Source organism: Gadus macrocephalus, chromosome 20 (assembly GCF_031168955.1).
Source record: "Gadus macrocephalus chromosome 20, ASM3116895v1".
Lineage (NCBI taxonomy): Eukaryota > Metazoa > Chordata > Actinopteri > Gadiformes > Gadidae > Gadus > Gadus macrocephalus.
In genome coordinates, this window is record NC_082401.1 from 14,650,898 (window position 1) to 14,672,673 (window position 21,776).

At 47.3% G+C, this 21,776-nt stretch overlaps 2 protein-coding genes across 2 annotated transcripts in view; both read right to left on the reverse strand.

The window, feature by feature from the left end:
- myo3b (myosin IIIB) overlaps positions 1 to 7,949 on the reverse strand; it is a 64,167-nt gene extending 56,218 nt beyond the window's left edge. The window contains 3 exon segments of the mRNA XM_060039466.1: positions 6,412 to 6,465; positions 7,406 to 7,439; positions 7,772 to 7,949. Coding sequence (XP_059895449.1) covers positions 6,412 to 6,465; positions 7,406 to 7,439; positions 7,772 to 7,838 — 155 coding nt within the window. The 5' untranslated portion in view covers positions 7,839 to 7,949.
- Positions 7,950 to 10,032: 2,083 nt separating this feature from the next.
- ubr3 (ubiquitin protein ligase E3 component n-recognin 3) overlaps positions 10,033 to 21,776 on the reverse strand; it is a 44,837-nt gene continuing 33,093 nt past the window's right edge. Inside the window, 8 exon segments of the mRNA XM_060040691.1 lie at positions 10,033 to 12,139; positions 12,831 to 12,970; positions 13,780 to 14,016; positions 15,705 to 15,893; positions 16,680 to 16,805; positions 17,567 to 17,674; positions 19,254 to 19,378; positions 21,251 to 21,351. Of these exon segments, the coding sequence (XP_059896674.1) occupies positions 12,022 to 12,139; positions 12,831 to 12,970; positions 13,780 to 14,016; positions 15,705 to 15,893; positions 16,680 to 16,805; positions 17,567 to 17,674; positions 19,254 to 19,378; positions 21,251 to 21,351 (1,144 nt within the window). The 3' untranslated portion in view covers positions 10,033 to 12,021.

The window sequence follows — 21,776 nt, forward strand, 5'->3', positions numbered from 1 at the left end:
GTATATGTGTGCGTGCGCGCGTGTGTGTGTGTGTGTGGTGTGTGTGTGTGTGTGTGTGTGTGTGTGTGTGTGTGTGTGTGTGTGTGTGTGTGTGTGTGTGTGTGTGTGTGTGTGTGATATATATATAAGCATGATTGGAGGAACTACCATCCAGGTCAGTTTGTGTTTGCTGACTTATGTTGGACTACCAGAAACAGCGATGGGAGCTAATCAACACTCGATTGGGTTATAATGGATGTCAATGGCGCGCCCCCTTTTTACCAACACAAGTACACTGCGAAAGTCATGGTTGATTTACACCTGGACAGAGACGATGTCAACCATTAACCTGGGGTCTGAACAAACCAATGCTTTAACGAGCATGTTCAAGGTTGGTGAAGGGATAAGGGGAATTATGAGTATTCTCACAGGGAAAATATATGTAGAATAATAATATATAGGCCTATATATAAATATAGTAGTATCTTCATGTAATACTAATAATATAATTGTAGAACAATTCTAATTGAGCACAATTATAATATATTTATTGTATAAGAATACAAATGCATAAATAAATCATATTAGATTAATTACTATCGACTAACTGAGTATTAACTAATATAACATACTACTTTGTAACAGGAGATAATCTATAATCTATTGCTGTGCAATATTTATGATGGTTATATAGTCATATCATGTGCATATATGAATGTATTTAACAACGTGTTATCCTCTGATTGGTGAAAAGCTAACGTGAGAGTTATCTCTTTCTGATTCTAAAAAAGGAAAACACATAACCTAGTATGAGCGAAAGCTACTTCCTGTCCATCCACAACCAAGGAAACACTGTTCACAAGAAGCTAAAAAGAGACTATTGAAAGTGTGTACGCTTTTTATCATGGGTATGAAATAAAAACCAATACTATTAGCAAGGAAGACACAGAAGACGACACAAAACAACGGAAGGTAATATGTAACACATGCCATATACAGTAATACGGCATGAGATCAGGTAGCAGGTGAGTGCCGGTCCAGATATATATTATACTCTAGTACTGAGGGTGTGGTTGACTCCCAGCCCAAAGGTTTTTGGGTTCGATACCCCAATCACCGCATGTGGTCTAGGCTTTAACCCCTGGCTGCTCATCATTATAATGCATCAAAACACATCTTAAACCAAAGGTTCCGGGTTCGATACCCAATGTCCCGCATGAGGCCCTCCCCTTTAACTGGTGTGCTCATCATTATAATGCCTCCAAACACATCTTAAACCAAAGGTTCCGGGTTCGATACCCCAATGTCCGCATGAGGCCTCCCTTTAACTGGTGTGCTCATCATTATAATGCCTCCAAACACATCTTAAACCAAAGGTTCCGGGTTCGATACCCCAATGTCCGCATGAGGCCTAACCTTTAACCCCTGGCTGCTCATGCATCCAAACACACCCCAGCACATCCTAAAGCGTGGTACACAGTCGGCAGAGACAGCAGCGCTGGCGTACTTACAGAGCGAGCGTTATCTTCTGAGTCATGGCGACGTCCGAGGCCGGGTTGACCTATGGCTAGGAGTCTCAGGGGATCATAACATTACGACTCCGGCGCCGACACAACGCTCAGCGCACTCCCAGTGCTCCCAGTGACAGCCGGAGTAACAAGTGGCGCTTCACACAAGATAGACAAACGATAGAAGCGTCTACGTTGGGCGACCTTGTCACTCGCCCACTAAGAAGATCAATTGGATTGGACAAAGATTAACACCCAGGAGGAGTTTTCCCCTCTCTCTCTCTCTCTCTCTCTCTCTCTCTCTCTCTCTCTCTCTCTCTCTCTCTCTCTCTCTCTCTCTCTCTCTCTCTCTCTCTCTCTCTCTCTCTCTCTCTCTCTCTCTCTCTCTCCTCTCTCTCTCTCTCTCTCTCTCTCTCTCTCTCTCGTGTGTACACCCCCCCCCTCCCTCCACCTGAGCCACCAATTCTTATTTACGGTGCTGTGCTGCGTTGTCACCCTGTAATGGCGTGCTCTTTGTAACAGAGGGTTATAAATAGGACACATTTCCCATGTTGTCCACGTCATTTGTAGTGGGCCAGCTCAGTGGCTCAACCACCGACTAAACATGGAGAAATCACATGCATCGACACGGGTTTGTGTGTGTGTGTGTGTGTGTGTGTGTGTGTGTGTGTGTGTGTGTGTGTGTGTGTGTGTGTGTGTGTGTGTGTGTGTGTGTGTGTGTGTGTGTGTGTGTGTGTGTGTGTGTGTGTAGTATATGCATTAGTCCTGCAGTATAACACTAATCCTTAATTTCCCCATCTTCAATCTTTCAGACCTGTCCTTCCCCGTCCGTACAGACACCAACCCGAACACATAAAAACTAATTTGTATTCATGTTAAAACGTCACGCGGTCTGCGTTCCGCCATGGAGCCCCCGCGTTCTAACGAACGCCATAAGCGCGTCCACGCGTGGCGACGGGAGACGTCAAATACCGAGGCGTGTGATTATAGGCCCGTGATCGATGAGGACGCAGCAGTGATCTATCGGGCGCCGTGCGTCCCATTTTCATCGTAAAATGATGATGATATATACGTACGAGGAATAAACATGAGCGAGAGGCAGTGCCCCCCCCCCCCCCCCCCCCGTCTCCCCCACCGCGCCAGTCTCCCTCGGGTCTTGGCGTCGTCATAAATGTGTCACGCGTCGCCGATGCCGAATGACCTTCAGCAACAGAAACACGCTGCACAGGATCTGGTGGATTGATATAAAAAAAATGAGAGTGATATTACCGAACCCTCAAGGATTTCAGCGGCGAGGGGGGAATGGATGAGTTGTTGTGCGAGTCGCTTCGAGGGATGATCCGAGTGAAGATGGATTTTTTCCTTTACTCAATACTCGACGCCCCCGGGTGCGAGACACCGACCAGGCCGCCCCCCTTTGGCGTGCCCTTCAAAACACCTCTCAGTAAACGGAGGAAGAGAAAATCAATAAGCATGGGTTATGGACCGTGGGATATTATTATCCACAGCGGCAGAATGTATTATCGGTCATTTCATTCGAAGAAAAGATATATAGAGTAATGCTCCCCCCGCGAATTCTGTTCCATCGAGTGTTTCCATGCCTGGTGGCTGTGGTCCCTGACAACGACACAGCTCACGGGCCCGTCGCCCGTTGTCAGGACGACCCCACTATCGGCCTGGGAATCGTGTAGCTACGACACCTGGTCATCTCTACCAGGTGGGCACCAGGAGAGACTATCGTAAGAACCTACCTACCGAGTCCTGTGTTGGGAAACTGAGGCCTTAGCGTGGAACGAGCAGCGCTATCGGCTTCCAAGATGGTCACACTTTTTAACCCCATCAATGCTGTCAGTTGTGTTAAACCATCTGTGTCTACGGCCCATCTCTCCTGGGAGTGTCGTTGCAGAGCCACTCTGTTGTGTGTATGGTGATGAATAAATAAAAAGATAGATAAAATATAGCTGGAAATAAATTAAATAGAGAGCAAACTACACGAGTACTGTCACTGCATGAGTGAACACATAGCTGTATGTGTCCCATAATATTTAGTAAACTGACCGCATCACAACACCAAGGCACACATTTCAGAACCATAACTGTAACCTGGAAAACAAAGTATAACAAAAACTGAGTGAACAAAATTAACAGGCTAACTATTTGCAATCCCAGAATCATTAAGGTCAGAACTCCAGGATCAGAAAGAGTTCAGACATACCTGTGATGATTGCTGATCCGATCCCGTCTGGGAAAGTGTGTCCTACGGCTTCCACTCACGCACTGTGACACGCAGTCTCTCACACACTCACACGTCGCCCGACTGAATTATGCTAATCTAACGCAATTCATAATTCATCAGCTCCTAATCTGTAATGTGATCTACCGTTAAATATTCAGGCAGCAGATGATCCACTCATAATGGAGGCTGATATTAAGCAGATCGGGTTACTCACCGGTAACCAGGAAGTGAATGAGGGTTACACAAGCCCCCCCCCCCCCCCACACACACGCCACCCACAGACACACACACACACACACACTGCCTCCTGCCTTACGCTCCGTAAACAATGTTGCTGCAACTTCATAACAACTGTTGTCCTTAAGGTGAGCTCCACAACGTCACAACCGTCGTTTTGTCTGTCGGACGCTGAAGTGAGAATGATTGTCTACGAGTGAGGGGCAGACACGATTGTTCAGAATTAAAAAGAATAACACCTAAAACCAGCTCGCTGCACACTGCTAGGTGAACGCCTGCAGTGTGTGAGACATTACGGTCCGTCCCTGCAGACTCAGGTCCAGCACATGATCCAGAGCCTGGTGGATCACCTACTTACATCGTCGGGTCCTGAGTCTGGTCCACCCCCCCCCCCCCTCCCCTCCCTCCCGGCCGTGGGTAAAACAACAAGCCGTTACTCTATCAGGGCAACCCAGGAGGAGGAGATGTTTTGATGCCTGCGCCTTGCTCATCCCAGGGGGTCTAATCTAAAAGAACACACACACACTTACGAAGGTGAAACACACACAGGCACACACACACACACACACACACAACAGATAACTAGATAGCCTTATAAAAGCTGTACGTTTTCCACACACACACACACACACACACACACACACACACACACACACACACACACACACACACACACACACACACACACACGTACACACACAAACAACAGCACACAAACACACACACACACACACACACACACACACACACACACACACACACACACACACACACACACACACACACACACACACACACACACACACACACACACACACACACACACACACACACACACAACTAGACAGCGTTATAGAAGCGGTGCGTCTTCCAGCGACAAACATACGTACACTAGCGCTGCCGACACGGGAACAATTAACCCCGATAAAAAACAACAATAGCAACACGTCCCCTATTGTCAGCGTGCCGTTCATACCACGACCCACGGGATGAGATACCGCCTGTTGAGGGTGAGACGTTCCGAGGTACCGGACCACGCCGGGACCGCCGGCCTACGGTGGTTATGATAATAGCGGGTTCGGGGGCCATTGTTGTTTCTGCAGAACAGGACACCGCCTCCAGGTTCTGGCATCGCTCGGGTTACCCTTTGTCCGTTGGGCGGTGTGGCACCCGGGGAACGAGGGGCTTGGGTTTGCACTTTGCACTGCTGCTGTTCAAGGGGCCGTGTGTTTCAGACGGGGGGATCTGCTGTTATGTGCGTAGTGCTTCTCAAGCAGGATGAATAGATTAGCCCGCTCTGGTTCAGTATGTGTACAGAGAACAGGCACGGTTTCTTTGTGCTAAGAAAGAAACGATCACGTTATACAACAAGGTAGACTTTGAATGTGGTCCGTCAGGTTCCGGATGAAGGTGACACGGTCCATGGTGGTAAAACAGGGCTCTTGTTTTATTGGTGAGGTAAACTAAACAGCTCGGAGGCAGTATGGGGACTACTGTTCCTTAGAATATAATAATATATAACCTCACCTCAGCACCTGCACCAAAACATTGCATTTGTGTGTATATCCTCTGATAAAAAGAAATACACGAGATCAGCAAGAATATTATATGATATTACTATATTACATTACATAAATAATACTAAATGTTAACACATATGAAAGCATCGCCATGGTAACAGGAAGCGATAACCAGTAGCATTCAATCACACCAGTGTGTCCAATGACAAAAGTTGTCAATCCAATTTGACAGCTGAGCGTGACGAGCCAGCCCGGTGGAAGTAAGGCGCAAGTCTGCTAATCTAATTTTCTGCTTCCTTGGAGCACACCCACATTCCCCCATGCCAACTCTCACTGCGGGCCTCCCGGTGAACTCAGAGGGCTAAACCCCCGCGGCAGCGCTGCGGTAAAGGGACTTTCAGCTGTAATCCTTGTTAAGGGGATAGGAAGGGTTTTACACCGCAACAGCAAACAGCCCCACGGCCATCAACACTAGCATCCCTGTTCTCCCGCGCGCTGTGTTAACCAAGGCTTTACCGGGAGAAACACGGAGAGAAGGGGAGGGTACGGTAGAAAATGTGCAGATTTAGCTGAATTCAAATCCAGTCTTAGCTGTGTGCACAGGAGTACTTGTTCACGAGAGAATCGCTGATAAATTAGCCCCTAGTCGTGTTTATTCACCTCAACAGTTTTTCTTGCACAGATCTGCGTTCGATTCAGAGTACGGAACGGTGAGGCACGGCCCCCGATATTAAGAGGAACACGTTCCTTTCTCCATAAAGGTCTGAGAACTGACAACCGTTTAATTCAACTGCCACTCCCGGTGTACACGTAAAGGTCAGAGTTTACTTAGTGGGATGTGAGATCACGCGAGTGTCTACAGATGTGAGGTGAATGGCTGCAGGACTGTGACAGCATGTGAGTGGTCAGTGCATGGCTGCTCATCGCTCACCAGATCCGGCCATGGAGGTGGTAGTACTCCTGGCTGGGGTTTTCCTCCTCTGGCCTGGGCAGTGGACACAAACAACACTCAGTAAGGTGTCTAGGTCGTCCATATATATATATATATATATATATATATATATATATTAACACCTTTAGGAATTTTCAGATGAAAGTCACAACCACAGCCTGCTGCGTTGACCAAGGTTTTGCCATCGCAAATATGTAATAAAGAAAGGCTTCTGAATCGTTCATTGGGTTTAAAGAGGTGTGTTGTGGGAGGGGTGAGTCTGCTCTGTTCATAGTGTGTGTGTGTGTGTGTGTGTGTGTGTGTGTGTGTGTGTGTGTGTGTGTGTGTGTGTGTGTGTGTGTGTGTGTGTGTGTGTGTGTGTGTGTGTGTGTGTGTACTACAGTGTCATAGAGACAGATGTTTTGTGCCTTTCAAATAATTTGTTATATTAGTTAATTGACCAAATCTAATAATTATTGTAATGTTGTGTAAATACATGTTTGAACGAAAAAAAAAATCAAATATATTACAATTATAATCCCAATAACTATGTGAGCAGGTTGGCTGAAATGAAACATGGCAAACTGTTAATCACCCAATGTAACTGTTCGCAGTTATGTTTTACTATTTCTGTTTTGTCTATTCAAAAAATTTCACAAAAATGTACTCTGAAGCCAAATTGCATTCTTGCAGACACTAAAATCATAAAAGTCATATTTGACCCCAAGGTCCACCAATAACCATTAAGAATAGTAGTAATGTAGTAAAATTATTTTATGACTATAGGCCTACCATCTTTTATGGAAAGAATAGACCTACTTCTTTTTTGTTCTTCCTAATTTGAATGTATGCTCAGTTGGAAAGACCTTCTACTCACTTCTACCTCGTTTGAGGTAGAAGTGAATTTGCTGACCATTGCAAACCATTAAACCTGCACCGTCCTACCTTATAGGTTTAAGAGACTGTTAGATAAAAAGGAATAAAATATGCCTACCCTGTATTTGCTGAGTCCGTATGTCCACCTCTACCTGTAGAATATGAAAACTTGAAGGTTCAATGATGGGTCCACATTGACCATGTAGGATACTTCAACAATATCACTCACTCCCTTGCAGAACTGGGCAAACGAATCGTCTTTAGTTATTATTTTGAACAATGCATTTCTTTAACTAGTGCTTACCGTCCATAGCGACATATCCGAACTGATTTCCCTGCTCCCCGTGCAAGAGTGAATAATTAACTGTCATCTGATATGACCTCAGAGTGTCGTCCTGTCCTGAACACCAACAACTACTTCTAAAATGACACACACTTGCTTGTGTACTTAAGAGAGATAACGTTATTGTAGTGCGGGGCTTACCAGAGTTCACAACGTGGGGCCTGCTGCTTAAATTCACCTTTTGCAGAATGGCCTGTAACATCAGCATCTCGGAGCATGAAGAATATTCTGCAAAACTTTTGGGTTGGATTTTATGGCAAGGAAAATTCCACCGCGGGTATTTACTGCATGACCTACATGCTCTTCCTAATTAGACATGGCACCAGTGTTAATTTTGTCAGCTATTTTAGATTTAGTCTTAGTCTTAGTCTTTTGACGAAAATGCTTAGTATATTTAGTCACATTTTAGTCATTGTTTTCCTTTGTAGTTTTAGTCTAGTTTTAGTCGACGAAAAGTCCTTACATTTTAGTCAACTTTTAGTCATTACTTTTAGTCAAAATGTTTTCTCTTTTTAAACTAGTTCAATTAGGCTAACCCTATATAGGCTATATGGCTATATGCTAAGTTGTTCCACTCAAATAGAGTACTAAAGTGAAAACGTTACGTTGTCCTGGCAACCGGATTTTCAGTTCTAAACAACCGAACGAGAGATGGCGTTCTCCATTGCTTCCATGTGTTGTTTCTTTCAAAATTAAAATAAATCAATTTCAAGAGGTGAAAATCACTACCAATCGAAAAATGTCGAGGCGTTGACATGTATTCCCCTGGGGTATTAAAAGGAAAAGTTTGCAAACGTTAGTTTAGTTTAGTTTTTTTTTTAATATGAAGACAATCTATTCTCAATATTACTTACATCATTGGTAAAGCAAACTCACAAATCAATTCGCAAAAAGATTGTTCCTTTTCTATAAAAGGTTTGTGTGGCATAGGATTTCCCCTTTTTAATTTGGTTTGTGTAGAACCGAAAATCTGTTGCTCTCGAAACGTGACGTCACACTTTAGTACTCTTGTCTGTTCAGCCTTCAAAACGATAGCTGGTAAATTGTGAAAAATGCATTAAACTGTAATCAGAAAACGCGGTTATATGCTATAAACCCTATAGTATCTTGGGTATAAAGGCTGGGACGAATGTCAAAGTCCACCTTATGTTGAAGTATAGACCGTGGCGATTCCCATTGAAACGAATGGCGCGGTGATTTTCTTCAAAACGAGAGCCAGTAAATTGTGAAAAATGAATTAAACTGTAATCAGACAACGGTTATATGCTATAGACCCTAGTATCTGTGGAATAAAAGCTGGGAAGAATTTCGAATCATGTACAATGCATAACGTTAGCTCATAGCTGAGTGGACCATACCTCCCGTTGCCAAGTCGTAGCTAAGGTCCGTCCTATTTACTGGAGGAGTGAACAGTTGCATAAGAACCTTACGGGAGTGTACTGATTGGAAAATATCATGCATTTTGAATGTCCAAATAGCACACCAATAACGTTTTCGTCCTGTCTCGTCTCGTCAACGAAAACAAAATGACATTTCGTCATCGTTTTTATTATCACAGATCTATTTTTAGCTCGTCAACGTCTCGTCTTAGTCACGGAAAAAAGGTCGTTGACGAACATTTTTCGTCATATTTTTCGTTAACGAAATTAACACTGCATGGCACCAAACTAAGTCTGTGTCGGCCCCATGGGCCTCTCTTGCTCATGAAACATTCCCCCCAATTACCACGCTAGCAAACAGGCGTATTTCAGGGGCTGGGTTTATCGTACGGAGCATCCATTCAATTTGAATATAAAACGAATGTATGCGTTTGTAGTAATTGTGAGTTTGCGGTTTGGTTTTGTTCTCCCGTCAGTGAAGTCAACATTGAAGCTTCATAACAGAAGCCGCTACTGTTCTCTATCGTCTTGGTACATGAATAACAAAGCCAGGCGTCCCCCTTGCGGTATGTTTTTCCATCAGACCCCTGGTCGCAGTGTATCCTAGGGTAGACCCAGCGGAGACCCCTGGTGGTCGCAAAGTGTATCACAGGGCAGACCCATCAGACCCCTGGTGGACACAGCGTATATCACAGGCCGAATACTCGGCTGCATGTATGGGTTATTTCCATAGATTGGACATTTCTCCTTAGTGCATGACTAGTACTAGTATACATGCTACAATATGGGCACTTCCTGTCCTATTATTTGCAAAGCACGTTGTAAACCTTGTTTTAAAAAACTGCTATATAAATATATATCTATACGATTATATAAATATTTTCTATAATATAAGCCTATATGAATACAACCTGAAGTATTAACCATCTTGTTGACCTGAAGGCCAACAACAACAAGCTGAGAAAAGGACGGTTACAGCATTTCATGAGTTATAGACAAAAAAATAAAGATACATTTACACAGTTAAGTGTGTGTATATTTTATTCACATATGTTACATTTTGCATTAAATGTCCAAGTCACACTTTTTGAACAAACTCAGATAGTTTGAGTCAGCACCTACAGTAATGTACTGTATTCTCTCTTCATTCACACAGGAGAACACACACACAAGCCTTCAGTTTGAATTTGACACCCATTTTACTCCTCTATAGCGGTCGTGTACACGTACAAAGTGGGGGGGCCTACTTCAAAATAAGAGTGTAGGGGGACAAATAAGCAGCATGCATGAAATTAAGGGGGGAGGAGGAACCAGTTGAATTGTCATCAACGTCTTCCTCGTGTTGCTAGGCGGTCGACCACGTGGACCGGCGGTCAGAGAGTTTGGGGGCCATCGCTGGGGCATCAGGGGGCTGTGGGGACCCTAAAGTGGGGGCATTTATATTACGACACAACTGGATATGTATCCTCCCTGATGGAAAAGAAAAAGACGGCGTTACGGCGTTTCGGATATGAAGCGTTATTAATTAAGGTTTGGTTTGTCACGACACTGAGCAGAGCGAGATGGAGAAGCCGAAGTTTGTGGATCTGAAGGAGTTTAAACAAAGGATTGGTTGGATACATGTTAAACTTGAAAAGAGGTGAAATAATCTTCTGAATAGTGCAAATTAAAGGAGGATCAGTGGTAAAATTATTTAGACTTTGCTTTTTTCCATCTAGTGACAGAGAGCTGTTGGTAGCTGCAGCCTGGGCCTAATTAAACTAATTAACAACTCATCGTCTTAACCTTCTGATCCCGTTGACTGAAATGAGAACCAACGTTAACCCCTAAGGTATCAGGGTTCAACAACGGGCTTCGGTTTGAAGATCATCCGTGAACCCAAAATAACCAATAACAATTTTACTGCCTTAAAAACAAAATATTTCTGTACCTTGATATGGGACGATTATGTTTAGGGGGAGGGGGGGAATTGTTCATCCTGACCCGTCATTGCCATGACAACACGCTCAAAGTCACCGTCACTGGTTGTCAGGACAGAGGATGGAAATTAATGATGTAAGAAAAAAAGAAAATAAAGACCGCGATGCCTTCGTAAATATTAAAGTGGACTGGAGTCAGCATCCCCGTCCGATATATAAACTCATACGAAAACGCAGCTAAGAAAATATTCAATACACCAAAAAAAAAAAAAAGGTCAAATGAGATGATGAGCAGCAGCATTTATTTAAATATCTCAAACGTAGTCATTTTAACCAGCAAAGAAAAATGTCAACAACCAAAAAATAAAAAGTAACTAATTCCTGAGGATGGATTTCAAACGGCCCCCCCATCGACGGAGCCTCACTCGACGGCGTGGACTCTGGTGTCAGACAGGTGTCTCGTGTCCGTTACCTCCAGACCAACACAACAAGCGCACACTGTGGCATAGCGCCACAATGCAAACCCTCGCCAGCCCGGCGTAGGAGAAATCAGATTAGAGAGAACCGGGGTGATATGCGTCAGTCAATAATTACTAAATAATCTTACTTTACAGGGAGGGTTGATCAGTTTATTTTTTGGATGTTTTTGCAGGGGAGGGGGGGGTGGGGAAGATATCGTACTACAGGCTTTAAAAGCCTCTTCCTAAACCAATACCGTCTTTCTGGGCCAAGTGGTGCTCTCACTTTAAACTCGCCGTCCCTCTGAGTCTCCCCCATTTTAAAACCACACGGAAAATCACTTAAACACGCGCACGCAAACACACACACACACACACGCACGCGCGCACACACTTGTTAGTCTTGAGGCATGATTGTACATGTAGCTTCACATAAACCAAGGCTGCCACTCTGCATGTTTAGTGTTTATCACGTCATAAAGATACCCAAATATTTCAACTGCGGCGGAACTGTCCTTCATCAGGGGGGGGTCCGTGATTGGTTGGTGGACCCGGTGGTGTGAGGGGGTTGGAGGGAGGGTAGAGAGCGTAGGTGGTGGTGGTAGTGGGGGGGTAGGGGGGGGGGGGGGGTGGTCTTAGAGTCCGTTGTAGTGCGGACCCCAGCGCTTGTTGATGTGGTCGAAGGTGTGTGAGACCCACTGCTGCTCCAGCACCCGGTACCTCTCGGCACACAGGAACAGGGGCTTGCCCCGGCTGTACGGGGGGGGGGGGGAAGGAGAACAACGTTAAGCATGATGCGTTACCACGGCGACCCGGGGGGCCAAACCCACGGTAGGAAACACGCCTTATAAGGGCGTTTGGGTCGGGACGTCAGATCGCAATGTTTGCAATAGAAGCGTAGGTATGTTGGTGGTAGTCATGGTGTTTTGGGCGTTGTTTAGATATTAATCATGCAATTATAAGTCGTTATGGAGGTGTCGTTGTGTTGTGTTTGAAACTGCCGTAGGGTTTCACATGTGAGACCGGGCAAAATAAAGTTTGGATTAGCTCGGGTAACGGTATAATTACGTTAGTTCTCTCAAAATGGTGGTCCCTGACAGCATAACACTGTGTTATGTTGTTTATGCGCGTGGGTTTTATTGTGCATCGCGTTTCCCTCGTTTCGTTTTCTCAGAGAGAGAGAGAGAGAGAGAGAGAGAGAGAGAGAGAGAGAGAGAGAGAGAGAGAGAGAGAGAGAGAGAGAGAGAGAGAGAGAGAGAGAGAGAGAGAGAGAGAGAGAGAGAGAGAGAGAGAGAGAGAGAGAGAGAGAGAGAGAGAGAGAGAGAGAGAGAGAGAGAGAGAGAGAGAGAGAGAGAGAGAGAGAGAGAGAGAGAGAGAGAGAGAGAGAGAGAGAGAGAGAGAGAGAGAGAGAGAGAGAGAGAGAGAGAGAGAGAGAGAGAGTTACCGCAAGTCTCGGTCCTCCTCCCCGTGGGCATCCAGGTACACCGAGCCCCACAGGCAGAAGCGGTGGCCCCGGATGATGATGATGACGGAGGCGTTGATCAGGAGGAAGATGCCGGTCGCCGCGCCACAGTGTTGGGAGTGCTGCGGGGGGGGAGGAGAGACACACGCGGGGCGATGTTGGTTAGGTCTGCCATTGCACCTTCGACACAGCGTACTTATAAGATGTTCTACCACAATGTACTCCATCATACAGCTCACACTATAGACGCTTATATAGATCGGAATAACAGACTGAATATGAGAACACTTGAAGGAGCATTTCACCGGTGGAGGCATGAATATGTATTGAAATTGGGTCCTACATGTAGTCGAATAATAAAATAAAATTCTAATTTGGTGCCGTCTTGACCGAGAAAAAGGCAGAAAGTGACTTTTTGGCGCTTGTGGATTGAAGACAACAACTCCCACCATGCACCACGATGCACAGCTTCGCGGGCCACTCCCGCTGATCTAGATCTCCGCCTATCGGACACCTCGCTGTTCCATCTACCAAGCTGATACCGCAAGACTGCTTGAAAATCATTTCACACAACATTTCTAGTGAAGAGTATTAGTTGGTGAACTCAGTGAATTAGTCCTCGTTTGTATTTCTTTTCGAAATGGTGAACATTTGCATGGTGCCGGGATGTTCAATCAGGACAAGGACGTGTCTACCCGTCCGCCTCATTCGCTCGAGTTTAAACGTTTGTACTTTTGCGCAAAAGTAACGTCAGTCACCCGGACGCAGCTCCTGAATTTCCCTTCGCTTCCGGTGGGAACACGTCTTTAGACGTGTTCCCACCGGAAGCGAAGGGAATTTCAGGAGCTGCCAAATATCCTTCACGTCCTTTAGCTCCCCTGACAACAGGCAGGTATGGCGGCGGCGGCGGCGGCGGCGGCGGCGGCCTCACCAGAACACATTCACAGGTGCCCTGCTGCTTGCAGCATGGCCCCTTGAGGCAGACGAAGGTGCCGCAGACCAGGCAGAGCGCCGGGTCCTTGGGCACCTTCTGGCAGGCGGAGCACGCCTTGCGGTGGTAGTACTGGAAGAGGATGTTGTAGTTGTCGGGGAGCTGGAGGAGCCTCGGCGCTCCCCACTGGGGGTCCTGCACCAGGAGGGTCTGGGGGGAGCGGAACGGCACCAGTTCCTGGGAGAGAAGAAACAAAAATGGTGAATGGGCTGCATATACAGTATATATATATATATATATATATATATATATATATATATATATATATATATATATATAGTGCTTTACAACATTGCCTGACGTTCACACATTCACACACCGAGGGTTGAGTCAACCGTGCCGGGCGACAGCCAGCTCATCGGGAGCAGCTAGGGTTAGGTGCCTTGCTCAGGGTCGACTCGACACAGTCGAACTAGCAACCTTGAGGTGGTCAGCCGACCCGCTCTACCTCCTGAGCTACTGCCGCCCCCCAAAACAGGTCAATAAAATGTACAATGGAATGGCATTTTACACACAACATCGATTCTTTTTACCGGGCTCTTTTAAAGCTGATTTAGGAGATATTTGAGGGGTTTAAAGAGAGCGAGGGAACAGTATTTTGAAGAATAAACACACAAAAAACACACCCTCCCTTCTCTGCTCCCTCCCTCTATGTTTCTCCACCAATGAGATGATAACACTATGTACACAAATGTGATTGACAGGCTAGATGGATACAAACATCCAATTAGGACAAAGATGCCCTGATTGTTGGAAATGAGCAGGAAATGAGCAGGGAGTGGGCTCAAAATGAACTCTTACAGAGGTCAGTCAACAAGACCAGATAATCTTACAAAGCACTTCACTGACTACAAACTGACGCATAGCTCTCTCACCTCTGACAAAACACACTCAAACAATAGCTCTTAAGTCCTACCTACCGCAGCTTTAAGATCAGAGGTTTTGATTCAATGTTTCAGTTGTGATTAAGAATGTCATTTAGAAGTTGTTCTGCCTTTAGAAATCAAGACTATTTACTTTGGGAATTTACCTATGACCTGGATGAAAAAGGACGAATACTTATTGAACGTTCTGTTGGTTGCAGCTAAAAAGGCTTTAACCAGGAAGTGGTTATCGAAGGAGATAACCATCATCTTCATCATCATCATCATCTCATCAATCATAAAACAGAGCAATTTACCTCATACTTTAAAAAGTGGATTCACTTTGTAACGCCCCTAAGACCTGATTTTGTTTTCACAGATCACTAGTCATTTTACAAACAGACTACTCCCTAACTGTTTTACTGTTCTTTCTACTTACATTTGAATTCTTTACTGTATTGTGTCGTATGTGTGTACTTCTGAGAGCCTTTTTCAAATGTGTACTATTCATGTCATAACGGTGAGCACACACAGAAGATACGATGAAAGATGTGGAAATGTTTGACAAAACAAACCCATAAAAGACCAAAAAAAAATATATACCGTAATATTCGGACTTTAAGCCGCGCTTTTTTCCCCATTTTTCGATTCTGCGGTTTACATAACGGTGCGGCTAATCTATGGATTTTTACAGCTAACGGCCACTAGGGGACCTCCTAAATCTATGGATTTTACAGGTTACAGTCCACCAACTTTAACTCTATGGGCTCTATGGGCTCTATGGGCTCTATGACCGGTCCGCGCCCCCCCCCGCGCCCCGCGCCCCCCCCCCCCCCCCCCCCCCCCCCACCTTTAAGCGGCGGGCTCCATATATGTACACATCATTCAATTTAGCTGCTGCGGCTTATACTCCGGTGCGCCTTATAGTGCGGAAAATACGGTGATAATAATAATAGTAATAATGTGATGAATGTTTTGGTGCATCTGGGGCGTGCCACCCACCAGGGTGTGCTCAGCCTGCGTCTCGGGGAGCCCCTTCATCTCCTCACACCACTGGGTCACCAGCTGGAAGGCACTGACCCCCGGCCACTCCAGACACGAGGCACTGGGGATGGGGCTGGAGCTGGGGGTCTGGGGCCCGGGGGCCAGCAGCCCCAGACCCACGACCAGCGTCCAGAACTCGTCCTCCTGCTGGGGACAGACAGACGAGGGTTCAGTCCGTCAGTAAATAGTTTGGAGCAATAGTCCAATGATCTGTCAGACCTGAATGACACCAACACCTGCACTGAGGGAAGAAAGGCTTGAGATTCATTTTGATTCATTTCTGATGTCCTTCATCTTAAATATAAAGGCCCAATCCCATTTCTACCCCTTACCCCTTTCCCTAACACCTCCCCCTTGTTTTGAAGGGGTAATGGTAAGGGGTAAGGGCCAATCCCTTTTCTACTCCTTACCCCTTACCCTCACCCCTTCCCTTTACCCCTTACCCTTACCCCTTCAAAACATGGGGGAGGGGTTAGGGGAAGGGGTAATGGGTAGAAATGGGATTGGGCCTAAAGGTCCCGTGACATGCCACCGTGTGTGTGTTCTGATTAGCCGTGACGAGCCGTTTTGGAAATCTGCCCCTTATGACATCACAGGTGGGCGTGTCCACCTAGACGTGTGCTGGATGGATCAGTCTACCAGCCAACACAGTGGAATGTAGCACGTCACACATCTAGGTGGACACGCCCACCTGTGATGTCATAAGGGGCAGATTTCCAAAAACGGCTTGTAGCGGCTAATCACACCACACCTGGTGGCATGTCATGGGACCTTTAAGACACCAATATTGCTACTATTTAGTCGTTTGTCAGATGATTCAAACCAAAAGGGACTGAAGATTTAGGCATCTTAGTCAAGGATGCCTACAGGAAGACGGGATTCCTAGACTATCCTACCGTGCTATACAACCGAGAGCGTCGCGGACGGACGTACCAGGCACTCGGTGAGGACGTCCCCGTAGAGGTGGTGCTGCAGCAGGCTAGCGATGCGGAGGTAGGGCAGGCAGAACTGACGTAGGCTGAACTCGATGGACTGGGGAGACCACACGCTGGAGCTCAGCTAGAAGGAGGGGGGGGGGGGGAAAGACATGGTTATTTCACCAAGTGTGTTCAGTGCAGGGACCATGTAGGTAAGCTCTGAAGACACATGGTGCATTCAGAGCTACCTACACAGCCTAAACTTACTAAGACTCTTCAGAGCTACCTACACGGCCCAAGTCACCAAGACTCTTCAGAGCTACCTACATGGCTCTCCTCAACAAACATCTTCAGAGCTTCCAGTTCTAAACATAGCACTACTCATTCTTGAACAACTATTTCCCATCTTTTTTAAGTCATTGTTGATAATTATTGTGAGAAATCATTAACATGACTTAATGAATTAACATGTTTCACATAGGTGAGTATCATTAATAGTAATATATAACTAAAGGCAAACTGAGCAAATTTGTTATTTCAGAAGAGTGTATCAAACGGGGTGCCCTTCGTATGACTCAGTACCCATGAAGTAGCTCTCAGGTTCAAAAAGGTTGGTGACCCCTGCTCTAGACTACCCAGCGTCTTCACAGCTACCTACATGGCTCTGACCTCATTTTGATTTTGATGGGATATGCATGTTATTAGGGAGCATGTAGGAGGTGAAGGCGTCTCGCTCAAGGACGTCCACAGCTAGACTGAGGACATTTGGGTTGAAACCTCAGAACCTTCGAACACCCTGACCCTGAAGCTGACCTGCCCTGGGAGAGGGGACACCGCACAGCGGGGGTGTGTGACACGAGGGCTGGGGGAGAGAGTCCTGTTTGTGAGTGGTTCCTTCCTCACCACGGTGGGCTCCGCCGCATTCAGCCGGTAGATCGTCTCGTCGCTGGACAGCTCGCCGATGACGTGACTGAGCAGGGCTTCGAAACACTTCTCTCCGTTTGCCGCGCTCTGGACAGGCACCAGACAAACAACAAACGTATTCAAGCTCCACTGTGTTCTGGTTCCAAATTAGTTCCATTTGGACGCGGCGCACTGAATGAGATACGCTGACTACACAGAATACACACGGGAACAGCAATTATTTTCTTACAGAAAAATACCCCAGACACAGATAAGCTGACCACATTACAAGAATGAGTGTAGCGATAAAAAATAAAAACCTTAAGAAACTCAACGACTTAAGGCTAATGTTTTCGAAGATGAAAAGTCTGCAACATTTATCATGTTGAAGGTGGTAGAATATAAAACACGTCCCGTCTTATCTCTCCTGCCTTCCTGCGTCCGAGATTCATCGAGAGAGAGAGAGAAAGAGAGAAAGAGAAAGAGAAAGAGAAAGAGAAAGATAGAGAAGTCTAATGTTTTGGATTACTCTGCACTGAATTCAGACCTTTGTTCAGTCGTCGCCTCGAGGTGATAACCGAAAAATCGATCAGCTCCGTTACCGGGAAAAAAAAAGGCTGGTCCGTGTAAATATTAGAAGGCCCTGGAGGCGCGGGGGGACGATGGCTCGTGAACGGGTTCAGCGTGGTTCATGGGGATGCAGCAGAGCGGTGTTCGACAACATACCCCTCGCCCAGGACGACCCGGGGCTTTAGCGGGGGTGCGGCCGTGGGTCTATTGACGTTCCGCTGAGCCGCCCGCTAATACACATTTAATAGACGCCAGACAAATAGCCAATTAGGCGGCGCCCTTCCACCAATCACACTTTTTGAGATAATGAAGATCGATGCGGTTCGCGGCGAAGGCCATGTAAATGAACCTGGAATGGGCGTCGTTCGTCTCAATCGGGAGTCATACGCCGTGATTAACGGCGGCAGTCCAGCGCTCCAGGAGCAGAGGAGAGACGTCACGCCGCTGGGCGCGTTTGTTTTAAGTAGAGACCCCCTTATGCGAGCCCCCGACCCGTCAGTCGACGGCGGTCGCGGCGCCGCTCGTGAGCTGCCTCTGCCGATACCACCTGGTGTTCCAGCGGCTGTTTGAGGTTAGCGTGGCTCGCCAGAACGCTGTGGTCTTTAATGCAAAGTAATCACCATTTCTTAAAGAAATTTGAGATCACTTAGACTCTGCATAGCCTCCCCCCTTACCACCCCCCACCGACGTCCTGGCACTTAATGTGCGCACTTATCGTATGTTGTACGTCCTGGCACTTAAAAGTAGTACTTAGCATTGTGTAGCGTCTCATCCTAGCTATCTTCGTTGTATACGGGGAATTGGTTAACCCAACAATTGTAAGTGCTCGGCACTTGATTCTATGTACATCCTTACTGTACCGACAGCGATATATAGTTTCTCCTTCTACCGACAAATGTACTTATTATAAGTCGCTTTGGATAAAAGCGTCTGCTAAATGCCCTAAATGTAAATGTAAAGAGCGAACAACGTGTTGGCCCGAGGAGGCGGTTCTTAAATATCTCAGTCTTTCCCTTCCCCCCAGTCAATGGGCTTAATCGTCACGGGAAATGTACAATGCCAAAGCTGATGTAAATATCACCGTACTGAATGACAGTAAATATTGATCGTCCTTTACCTTCTTGGGGGTTCCAGACGTGCTCCAGGCCTGCCGCTCCTCCGGGCTGAACTGGGCGGAGAGCGCGGCCAGGGCCTGGACGAACTGCAGGTTGTACAGCATCTTCACCACGCAGGTGAAGTGTTCTGTGGGGAGGACAGGGGGGGGGGGGGAGGGGGGGTCATTGGTGGTCACAAACACACACACACACACACACACACACTCTTGAGCCAAATCACTCAGCACTTGATAGAACGGGGAGGGAGGTGGAGAAGCAGGGCAGGAGAAAACGATGGATCACGCAATAATAATTTGAATCTTTGGAAGGCAGTAGTGGACACGATGGGTGTGTGTGTTGGTAGAGGTTGGAAACTAGGAGGAGAGCCGAGTCATTCTGGTGAGCGACTTTCCCAGCATGCCTTTCTTTTCTTCTCCCCCCCCCCCCCCCCCCTCCCCTCCCCCGTCTACCACTTCAACCCAACGGATAATTACCTGGGGGAGATGGAGGTTTCAGACTGGAAGACAAAATGGAAGGTGCCATTGCCCGGTTTCTCCAGAGGAGACATTGTACCCCGTGTCAGTGCGATTACAAACAAACACAACAAACAATGGCCGCCGCCCCCCCCCCCTCCCCCAGGACAGGCAGGTCGAGCACGTCCCCTTCTATGTAGAATAAATCGAATCAAACCCACAACAAAAACAACTGAGCTATCTCGACCTCCATCGCTGTGCCCTCTCCTCTATGGGGGCCCTCACTCAGACGCATTACTGATCCTGTTGTGCATAAAAGAAAAGAACCCCCCCCCCCCCCAAAAAAAAAAATCAATTTCCCATCTCACATCGAGTGCGGTAATGATGCTTGGTTTGGCTAAATCAATTGGAAATTGAAAGAGATACGCAGCCCATCTAGAAGCTAATCGCACACTGATTGCCATTTCTCCTCCGTCAGGGCTCAAAGGCGAAGTAAAGGGCCGCTGAGTGGACTACAGAGAAAGGCAGTCCACACAATCTCTGTGGAAACGAAAAAAGCACAAAGAGTGCACAGAGAAATGGATTTTCAACGTCGCACTCAGCATCCACGAGGGGCTGAATGTTGAATAAAATAACGGGTGAGGGGGGTTATGGTGGTGGAGGTGAAGGTGGAGGTGGAGGTGGTACTGGGGTTGGTGGTTATGCCGTTGGTGGTGGTTATGGCGTTGGTGGATGGTTATCGCGGTGGTTGGAGTGGAGGTGGTGTTAGTGGTCTTCGTGGTGGTGGTCTTCGTCATGGTGGTTGAGGTGGAGGTGGTTATGGCGTTGGTGGATGGTTATCGCGGTGGTTGGAGTGGAGGTGGTGTTAGTGGTCTTCGTGGTGGTGGTCTTCGTCATGGTGGTTGAGGTGGAGGTGGTTATGGTGGTATAGAAGGGGGGCGTCGGTGGTGGTGGTGGTGGTGGTGATGGAGTTGGCGGGGGTTATGGTGGTGGTTGTAGTGGAGGTGGTGTAGATTGTAGGGTGTTGTTGTCCCTCCTTCCTCGGAGGACTTCAACTAAGGCCCAATCCCATTTCTACCCCTTCCCCCTCCCCCTTGTTTTGAAGGGGTAAGGGGAAGGGGTAAGAAATGGGATTGGAAATGGCCCAATCCCAGATTCAGGCCCAATCCCATTTCTTCCCCTTACCCCCTCCCCCTTCAAAACAAGGGGGAGGGCTAAGGGGTAGGAATGGGATTGGGCCCAAGTGTCCAGGTGGAGCTGAATGACACAGCAAGGATACCCCCCCCCCCCCCTCACCCCCCACCCCACCCACCACCTCGGCTGAGCATCCCGGACCCCACCACCAAATCGAGTCGGAGCGGGAGGCGTGATAAGCGAGTGGTTTCCTCCAGACGTTCAGTCGTGATCAGGGGCTGGTAGTGGAGAGCGTCTGTGTGAGGCAGCAGCAGAGATGGTGCACCCTGGCTCTTCTTTAAGGACTCTGCCCTTCTGCCCTCCCCCCCTCCGCCCCCTCCCCGATGCTCGAGGAGAGAGAACCGGGAACGCACCTTTTCTCAGGGGCTGCGGCATGGTCAGCACGAAGATGATGAGCAGCGACGGCACGTCTCTGAACAGCATGGCCACCTCCCGCCGGTCGTCCTCCGGACCTCTGGGGGGACAGGGACAACGTCTTTAATACGGGGAGGGTACGGACCAGCTACAGAACCTCCAACCTCCCCCCCAGCTCCCTGGGTGAACCACAGAGAACCTCCCAGTGGACAAGAGAGAATCTCCCTGAGTGGACCAGAGAGAACCTCCCACAGAGAACCCCCCAGAATGCATCACAGAGAAGCTCCCCAGTGTACCACAGAGAACCTCCCAGAATGCATCACAGAGAACCTCCCAGAATGCATCACAGAGAACCCCAGTGTACCACAGAGAACCGCCCACAGAGAACCTCCCAGAATGCATCACATAGAACCTCCAAGAATGCAGCACAAACAACCTCCCACAGTGTATGCATCACAGAAAACCTCAGAGTGTACAACCGAGAACCCGAGCAGAGAACGCTGCAGCAACATGAATGATTGAGTG